The sequence below is a fragment of the Montipora foliosa genome, chromosome 1 (genome assembly GCF_036669935.1).
Source record: "Montipora foliosa isolate CH-2021 chromosome 1, ASM3666993v2, whole genome shotgun sequence".
In the NCBI taxonomy this organism is placed as follows: Eukaryota; Metazoa; Cnidaria; class Anthozoa; order Scleractinia; family Acroporidae; genus Montipora; species Montipora foliosa.
The window spans coordinates 4,137,336-4,147,335 of NC_090869.1; the positions used below are offsets into that span (position 1 = coordinate 4,137,336).

General features: G+C 42.6%; 1 protein-coding gene across 11 annotated transcripts in view; it reads right to left on the reverse strand.

The window, feature by feature from the left end:
- LOC137999357 (uncharacterized) overlaps positions 1 to 10,000 on the reverse strand; it is a 194,280-nt gene that overhangs the window by 29,890 nt on the left and 154,390 nt on the right. For 5 of the 11 annotated variants that reach the window (XM_068845356.1, XM_068845192.1, XM_068845225.1 and 2 more), the window contains one exon: positions 991 to 1,074. The exons of the other annotated variants lie outside the window; for them this stretch is intronic. In XM_068845356.1, the coding sequence (XP_068701457.1) occupies positions 991 to 1,074 (84 nt within the window). The remainder of the gene's footprint in view (positions 1 to 990; positions 1,075 to 10,000) is intronic. 11 annotated transcript variants of the gene reach the window in all.

The following is a 10,000-nucleotide window of genomic DNA, read 5'->3' on the forward strand; positions in this document are numbered from 1 at the left end:
TTACATTTCTCCAAAAGTAAACTTGATGATTTTTTTGGCTTTAAAGCACAAATATCTAGCCAGAAGGACTTTGTGCCATTAGAATAAGCATATGGTGATATATTTTGCTCTTTTAGTGACGCACCGACCAGCGAACACGCAAATTATTTTCACATTCACCACACCGGAAACGATTGAGAAAAAACAAAGACAAGGCGACAAAAGAAAGACAAAGGGAGAGCTCATAAATACTAATGAGCCTTTTTGCGTATGTGTAGACGCGCATCCGCGTTTTTTTTTGACGCGTTTACGCGTTTTGCGTATGCGCGTTTTTTGCGTATATTTTGGTTCGCTTATCTCCGAGCTGCACTGTACTTTGACCAATCATAGCATCAATGACTAGAAGCAGGGTTCAGATTGTTTCCGGAGTATGAACTTTTTGTTTATTACACAAATTCCCTGTTTTTTTCTGTTTAATATGGTTTGGTGGAAAAGACGGGGCACAGGGTGCAGGGGTCTGTGGAAAACACAAGGTGACCCTAACCCTAACCCTTAACATTCATTAAAGCTAACCTTAGGCCTAATTAGACCTAAACAAGAGTTTTTAGGGCTAAGGTTAGCTTTAATCAATGTTTAGGGTTGCGTTGTGTACCTTTTGCCCTCAACCCGTGTTTTCCACAGACCCCAGCAACTGAGCCCCGGTTTTTCCACCAAACCCCAAATAAAGTTTGTTTTCACAGAAAAATTCCCACAAAATGTGCATCACAGTGCTTAGCAGTAAGAACTAACGCGAACACAAGTTAACATAGAGGAATACTAATATATTCACATTGAAATGGAGTGACAGTTATAATAAAGTAATCCATTTTAAAATCACGCTGGGCAGAGCAAAAAGAGCTCATTAATTTTTTGCTCAACATATACAATGTTTCGGTCGTATTTATTTTTACGATTGTATAATATATTTTTTCTTGCATCGATTTTTTATCGTGCTCATTAAAGGTCAGATACCTTTCGTCCGATGAGAAGCCAGGCAAGAAGAAGGAAACCTTTTACTTGCAACTAAGAGCTCAGTTTGTTCATCTGCAGAAACATCTGTCAAAATCACATAACAAACCATACATGACCTCAGGCGGGCATTGACATAAACAGCCCACACAATACAAGCTTATTTGAATCATAATCTCATTCATTTCTGGCGCATCAACTCTTAGCAGCAGCGAGCCATTTGATTGACCTTTTTGGGGATTCCTCCAGACAGCAGGCACCTATGCCCTCAATAAACGTAATTATTTTTCAATGTAGACCCTGCTCATCAATCACCTTTTGGAGAATGTCCCCTCTACTTCAGTGCTCTCCAAAATTCACAAAATTATTTTAAGGTTTTTATTCTCACAGTCACAATTCGATCACCTCTGATATCTGACACTCGCACTGTCACAAAAAACTGGTTGTAAATCTACTCGATCCTATTCTTTTATCACTCATAGTTTGGCCACACAAGAATTTCCGGTGATTGTTGATTTTATCTATTGGTTCAGCTTACATTCATGTCAAAATGGCCACGTCCTATTTGTCACGCAATATGATAACAACATGTTTCCGACACATACTCCCCTCACATGGTTCGCTATCGAAGCATATGTGATAATTTATGTTTCAATCACACGATTTGAATTTTGAGCTATTTGAATCACATGAGCGGAAACAAAATGATAATCAGTCCTTGATCAACGCCACTGTACTTCCTATTAACGATTTCAAATTAAAGTTCGCAATTCAGGCTGTCTATTGATTCTCTGAAAACAAATAATGATACGTTCTACTGCTAATGGATCAGTTTTCACGAACTGATTTAGTGTCCTAATTTCACATTGTTCAACACCCGCAACTTGTATGATTTCCTGTTCATAGTTCACACTGTTCAGCATCCACAACTTGTTTCATTCGCAACCTTGCTGCTGCTGCTGCATCTCTTCTAGGGCGGAAATCCTGAGCCTGTGGGTTTAAGCGCGGGTCTGCCACTGGAGTGCTGAGGCCACACTCGAGTTCCAATGGGTACAAATGTTGTACTGGACGCTCCAGCATGCTTTTAGCGGTTCTGAGTTGGACTGCGCGTATGACGCCGTCGCTGCCCGGGTAGACTTCATTCACTATGGCCAGAGGCCATGTTCCACGGTTTTTGTTGTCGGTTTTCACAATGACGACATCTCCCTTTTTAGGTTGGAACTTGGTCACTGTGTGTGTCAGGTTGTGTCTTTCTCTTAGTGCTGTAAGATATTCCCTCTGCCAGCGACTCCACATTTGGTCCTTACAGGTTCGCAGATACTTAGCACGTCTCCGGATGTCTCGATCTGTTATCCTCCACGTTTCCTCTTCCGGCAAATGGTTTGTTTCCTGGTACAAGAAGGTCGCGGGCATTAAAATTGGTAACTCGACGTCATCTTCCACATAGCTCAATGGACGGCGATTAACCTGGGTTTCAACGTCGAGTAGCACCTCACTGAGCTCAGACCAGGTTAAAGTAGCGCCACCAATTGCTTTGTGCATGGAAGCTTTCACGACTCCAATTAGTCTCTCAAACTGACTCCCCCACCAACGGGCGTGGCTCAAGTTAAATTTCCATTTGATCTCGTGTTGTTCTAGAAGACCATGGACACACTCATCGTCTCGTAACTGCCGTAGCCAATTCTCAGCTTTGATGAAGGTAACGCCATTGTCTCAATAGATGACACGCGGTCGTCCGCGACGAGCGATGAACCGCTTGAGACATGCGATAAAGTTGTCTGTCTCCAGGCTGGCTATTAACTCTAGATGTACAGCCCTTGAAAGACTGCAAGTGAAGATAGCCAGATAGGCGTTTCCTTGACTTTTCTTTCCCTCTTTGTACTTCAATGGTCCAGCGAAATCTAAGCCGATGACTTCAAATGCCCCGCCAACTGTGGTTCGATCTTCCGGTAACTGACCAGGTATTGGGTTCCTTGCCGGAGTTGCACTGAATCTCTTGCAACCATAGCACTTGCTTCGGACCGATTTGACCAAGCTACGAAGTTTCGGTACCCAGTATCTCTCTCTTACTGCGGCCATTGTCAGAGCGACTCCCCCATGCAGCGTCTCGCAATGAACTTGATGGACCTGTTTTTCTGTAAACCTCTCACTGCTGGGTAGGTTTATCGGAGTTTGCCCTTGTATCCGGCCGTGGCAAGTCATCACTCCCTCTGCATTGGGTTTCAGGTTGAGTTGTTCGCTAATTTGAGGGTAGCCAGTAGTTTCTTTGTCTCGCCGTTGGACTCGCTTAATCCACCAACCACGTACGTCCTCTATTTCTTCTGTAAGCAGGGGCCCAAGTTTCTTCTCTTTATTCTTGCAGTTATGAATGAATCTCTTGATCCATGCGCAGACTCTTAAGGTTCGGCGCAAGCTGGTGCGTTCGATGAGTTCTTCGAACTTGTCTGGTTCTGGTTTGGTTTTCGCTAGGTTGAGCACTGCCCTAATGACTTTGGCTTCAACTACTGATGCTGGTGACGATCGAGTGACTGGGTTGATTGGCCACTCAGACTTGTCCTGGAGCCACGCCGGTCCCTGTTGCCAAAGTACTGAGTGAGCTAGAGCCCCTCTGCTCGCTAGGTCTGCGGGGTTTTCATCCGTGGGAACGTACCTCCACTCGATCTCCTTGTATAATTGTATCTTGGCAACTCGATTCGTGACAAACTGTTTATACTGGCCATTTCCCTTGATCCAGTGAAGTGCGACGGTGCTGTCTAACCATCCAAACACCTTTGTGGAGGGCAAGTTATCTAGAGCGTTGCGTACGTTTATCAACAGATTGGTAGCCATGTGTGCTCCAATCAATTCTAGGCGTGGTATAGTCAGCCCCTGTTTGGCAAGTCGACTCTTGGCGACCACTAATCGTTGAGTGTTCCAAGATGGTTGGCGTACAACTGCATAGACTGCTGTGCCTACTCCTCGTTCTGATGCGTTCCCGAAAGAGTGTAGTTCCACTGCTTGTATTTCTTCTTGATAACTTGCTATTGGTCGCGGTACTTGCGGTTCACGAGGTAATTGCTCCTCCCATTTTTTCCAGCGTTGTAGGAGCGCTCCGTTAATCTTCGCGTCCCATGGTGCTTTGGCTTAAATGTGACCGTCCAGATGAAAAGGATGCTTAACCAAAAAGCGTTTCAAGTGCGTTTTTGTTTGAAACGCGTTTGAAACACGTTTGAAACTGTTTGAAACCCAAGGTGTTTGAAACGAAGGAAAAGATGTTTATCTGTGTCTGAAACGCCAACCTGTGCTACATCTGTCAACAGTGACATAATTATTACTGTCGCAGCAAATTATTTCAGAAGAGAATGCACAGAGTAATTTTCCGTTTCATTAGTTTCTTAAAAGTACCATTTTGCTTTATTGAAGCTTACTGGTTTATCAATTATTCAGAAATCAACGTGGATGAGTTTTTCTTTTCCTAACAAGCCAAGGAGCATATATTGCTGTTGAAATAATGACATAGTGTTTAAAGTAAGGAGCGAAAATTCCGCGTAAACTAACTGCTTTGACACCTTGTGGGTTGTTGTGTGAAATAAAAGTCGCGTAGAAAATTTAATCATGGAAACATAGCCGTGGAAACATTGTCTGCCTTGTGTTTGCGTTGCCAGTGACATTTCAATGCATAAAACGTGGCTTTGCGTGTAAAAGTGTAAAAGTGTGCATGTGGAAGTGATGCATGAAACAAAATCAGCGGGAAAAATACCATGCACCAGCAACTCCGAAGCCGTTTGCGTGACTACAAAGCTTACCCTCAGGAGAATCAGTAGCTTCCATTCAAGCCAACATTTCAATCCTCATAGAACTTCCGTAACTTCTGCCATTGAAACCACTTTCCAAATTCACAGTCGATCTTATAAACTCGGTCACAGGAATATTTTGAAATACTTGAAACAAGAATTCAAGTTCGACTGTTGAGATTCTGAATTCTTGTGGGCGTTCTCTTCATTTTAAAACAGAGTACACTTTGTGATTCAATTTCCTTAAAAGAATCATTTTAAACGTATAAACGACACAGAGCGCATTAATTTTTAGAAAAAACTGCAATTTCATGCAAGATTTTGTGATAGACTTCCGAGATTACAATCAAATTTCGGAGATCACGAAGAGATCTTGCAGATTCCGCCGGGTCACGCGTGACAATTCACTGTAAAAAACGTAAACGCTGTTTCCAAAGCAAAGCGCCTATCTCTAAATATTGAAGGCATTATTTTAACTGACGAAAAGCCTACCTCTTAAAGTTAGCAAGATCTTCTCAGTGTCGTTAAAGCCTTGGGCAGAAACGTTTCACTAAAAGTAATGTGTTTGCATGACAATGACGTGTCAGAAATATCGGAAATATCTCTCCCGCGGTTGACTAAAATATCCTCGTTATCCACTACGCTCAAATCCTCCTGAAAAGCAGGGTTTCTGGTTTCCCTAAATTCCAGAGGTCTTTTGCTATTTTTGGGCGACAAAAGATTAACAGCGAACCGGTTTTTTTCGCCGCTACGCGACTCGCCATTCCGTCGCTCTAGGAGAGAAAAAACCTCGGGCATCCTAGCGAAGAAACAGACACTCGCATTTTCGTTCATTTCCATTTCAAATATCTTGAAATTATTTAGCTTCAAAAACGTTTCGAAAAAAAAGTGAAATTCATTCATATTTGACAAAACTTACAAAGACTGCTAAGGCAATTCATGCAGAAGAACCGACTGATAATTAAATTATGCACATGATAATTCTTCTGTTTCAAACGCAATGAAATGTGACACTTGTTTTTGAACCGCGATGAAACGCTGTTGTTTCAAACGCATTTGAAACATGTTTGAAACTGTTTGAAATGCGTTTAAAGTTGTTTGAAACACTGTTTTAAACAGCGTTTGGGAAGAAATGGTCTAAGCATCCTTTTCATCTGGACGGTCACAAATACACAACTCACTATAGATCTGCTTTGCAGCGAGTGTCAATGGTGCAATCAGGCCTAAGGGATCATAAATCTTAGCCATCTTTCCCAGGATTCCTCGCTTCGTTGGCTGGGTTTCTTCTTCGGGTATCACTACCGCTAAGGTGTCTTGCTCTTTATCCCACTTGAGTCCCAACATTTTCGATTCAGTTGGTTTAACATTTAGTTGTTGTTTGGCAAATGATTGCTCTGCAGAGGCGACAATTAGGTTTGTATCTTCCTCTAGCTGTTTGACGTTGGAATGCCACTTGTGGAGTTGGAATGTTGCGTCGCTGAATATCTGAACGGCTTTCTCTTTTCGCTGCTGGGCGTGGCTTGTAGTTTGTCCACCCATTAGTAGATCATCGACATACAAGCTGCGTCGAAGCTCTGCCACTATCTCAGGTTCTCGTTCTTCCCAAGCATCTAAATGGGCCTCGATTACGCCACCGAGCAGGAAGGGCGATGGGGCTAGACCAAACAGTGCACGAGTGAAACACAGTATCTCTAACTTCCCGTGCTCACTTTTCCTCCAATGGAATCTTAATGCATCACGTTCACACTCCCGGATACGTATTTGTAAGACGGCTTTCTGGATGTCTGCGGTCACAGCTATAGAATATGCTCTCTGTCTCACTAGTATGTCCCAAAGCTTGTTTTGCAATGGAGGACCAGGATAAAGACACTCGTTCAGCGACGGTGACTCTGGCGTTGCTCTTGCAGAAGCGTCATAGACTATGCGCATCTTGGTCGTTTCAGCCGTTTCTCTAATCACTGCTTTGTGTGGAATGTAGAATTCTTTCCCCACGATTTCTTCCGGTGCGACTTCAACAACGTTGTTCTGGAGTTGCTCGCGTATAATGGCATCGTACTCATCGGTGAGGTTGATGCGCTGCAGTTTTCTGGCCAGACTTGACAGGCGCCGTATACTTCCTTGTTTGTTTGTTGGCAGTTCTGGATGATTGCCTTGCCATGGTAGTCCGGTTTCATACCATCCTTCCGGTGAGCGCTGCAGTTGTTCCTTAAATTCTGCGTGCACCATGCTTTGATCATGTTCTGGTGTGTCTGCAAGCCCTAGTACGTCCATCCTGCATAACTCTTCGTAGTCACTCTGTGATGTTTGCGTGAGCAGCATCGTGTTGTGGTCAAATTCTGATCCCGGACTCATAGTTTAGTTTTCTCTGCCACCGGTTCTCCATCCTGTCCAATTTGAGGCTTTGTCTCAGTTTTTACGCGCATATTCCCCGCTTCCTAGTACGACGTGTATGGGAAGTTGTTCCTTTGCGTCACTGTCTGTGATTTTGACTCCTTGCAGATGTGCGTACTCATTTATCAATTGTCCATAATTTGGGTTGTCAATCGATAACAGCTCAGCTTTGTTCACCTTGGTCATTTTCACGGACATCTGGTAATTTCCGTCTAAAGATTCCACGACGGTGTCGTACACTTCTAATTTGGTTACTTTGGAGCTCATTAGCATTTCTACACGTTTTGTTTTCGTTTCACTTGGCTTTTTCTTTAGAAGATCCAATAGCTTTGCAGATGCATATGAGCTTCCCGCGCCGGTATCTATCAACGCGCGACACATAATACCATCAACCTTCACTGTCAAAACTGGCATGATGCCTTTATTGTTTCCACTGGCTGTCAACAACGTCTGGTTCCCGCTGTTCGTTTGTTCACGATCACATATCGAAGAGTGATGACGTTTGTGACAATGTAAGCATGTCTTAATAATAATAATAATAATAATAATAATAATAATAATAATAATAATAATAATAATAATAATAATAATAACTTTATTAACGTGTCAATTGTTCTAGTTTTTACAAGTAAAAACTAATTGGGGACACCTACTTAAAACTAATTAGACTAAGCTAATAATAATAGTAGTAAAACTATGTACAAACAATATAAAATTAGTAAAAGCTAAGTTTTACATAACTTGCAGTTTTCACAGTTATTTTTTTGATGTAACATTTGATAGGTCAAGGGCCCTGACTTGATTTTTAAATGCAATTAAGGAGTCAGCCATTTTAATTCATTTGTGAAGCTTCAACCAAATGTAAAGTCCCATGTACCTTAAGCTATGTCTTTCATATGTAACGGTGTTACATCTTGGTAAGGAGAAATCGTCTGTATTCCTAAGATTGTACCTACTCATGTCACAACTAAAAAGAGAAATAAATGATGGAACTAAATTATTCTTAACTTTATACATAAATATGGCCATGTCCTGGAGCCTGCGATTACATAACGTTGGAAGTCTTGCTTTCTCTAGAAGTGCTTCATAAGTGCTAGTCCTGTCACAGTAAATAGCTCTCAATGCTCGCTCCCGCAACATTGCTGAAACAATCCGCGGCGCGGTGATTCGGTGTTGCACAATTGAAACATAGCTGCTTTCTTGCCAAAAACTGCTTTCGTTCGTTCACGGTTGAGATCTTTTGGCATTGAGATGATCTATGCGTCACATCACCACAATAAACGCATTTGTTTGGCTTACCATCCCCACCACGTGCTTGGAAGAGCTTCCTTGAGCGGTCACGTTTCGAATTAGGCTGCTCTGATGTTTCCCGTTCTTAAATCGGGTTTCGTTTTGTCCAAAGTCTTACTGCCTCTGACAACTGGGCGAAATTCCACTTCTCCCAATCCGGATCCGTTCGTACCAGGTCTCCACGAATAGCTGGCAGTTTATCCAATGTCATCGGTACGTTTCCATTAACTTCACTGAGTTTATTCATAGTTTCCAACGCTTGGACACAATAAGTCAATTTCTCGCTAAACTCGCTTATCCTCCTAGGGTTGGCGCTTGTGATGACGGGGAGAGCCATTATTTCTTTGACGAACACCTTGGTTATTTCGGATTCCTTCCCATACTTGCTAAGTAAAATCGACTTGGCTCTATTGTAGACCTCTGCTGTAAACGGCAAGGCTTCCACAGCGGTTTTAACCTTGGGACCCAGTAGCCCACATAAATAGGTGAATTTACTGATTGGTGCTATTTCGGCCTTGTCGATCGTCTCCGTAAACTGACCCCAGAACCTCGGCCAATCTAAGTTAGAGCCTTCAAATCTTTGAATTTCGATCTTTGGTAGCTTCGCTTCTGTTTGTTTAGGTGACCCGCCTCCCTCGTGGCTCGCTTGCGTGACAATTTCGGTCTGAAGTTTCATCTTCTGTTCATGCAGTTTCATCTCAAAGTTAAGTTGATCTTCACGCGCGGCCGTCTCTTCTTGATGTCTTCTGTTCTCGAGCCATTTGCGAAGCTTCCCCACTTCTTCGTCAGCTTTCATTGACTGAAGGTCAATCATAGTATTCCACGTACCTATGTCACCAAGATCTTCCTCTGCTTCTATCTTTAAGGCTTCCAACGCACGCTTTAACTCGTCCGCTTGAGATATTGTAGATCTTAATGCTCCCGTATGTCTTTCAATAGCTTCTACAGATCCTGAATGTAGCACTTGCTCCGTTCTCTTTGCATGGATTTCTAGTTGCATAAGTTTCGTATGCAGTTTTCCTTTTGCGTTCTCCATCTCCGTCGACGGTGTAGGTTTGAGATAAAGGATACAGGACTTAATTATACTCACAACCATGTAGATAGCGGTCCCGTCGGAGGTGCCACATTTGGAGAATGTCCGCTCTACTTCAGTGCTCTCCAAAATTCACAAAATGATTTTAAGGTTTTTATTCTCACAGTCACAACTCGATCACCTCAGGTATCTGACACTCGCACTGTCACAAAAAACTGGTTGTAAATCTACTCGATCCTATTCTTTTATCACTCATAGTTTGGCCACATAGGTTCCAGTGATTGTTGATTTTATCTATTGGTTCAGCTTACATTCATGTCAAAATGGCCACGTCTTATTTGTCACACAATATGATAACAACACGTTTCCAACAAACATCTCCAAAAGCCAGAGTTTTCAAGCAAGGAACCGCAAACAATGTTTCTGTTGGTGTCAACTGGCTGTGATCTGATCGGCGTAATTACAAGTTGAGAAACAAAATATTTTGAGTGAGAGCTTCAAAAGCGACAATGTGTTTGTACAGTGT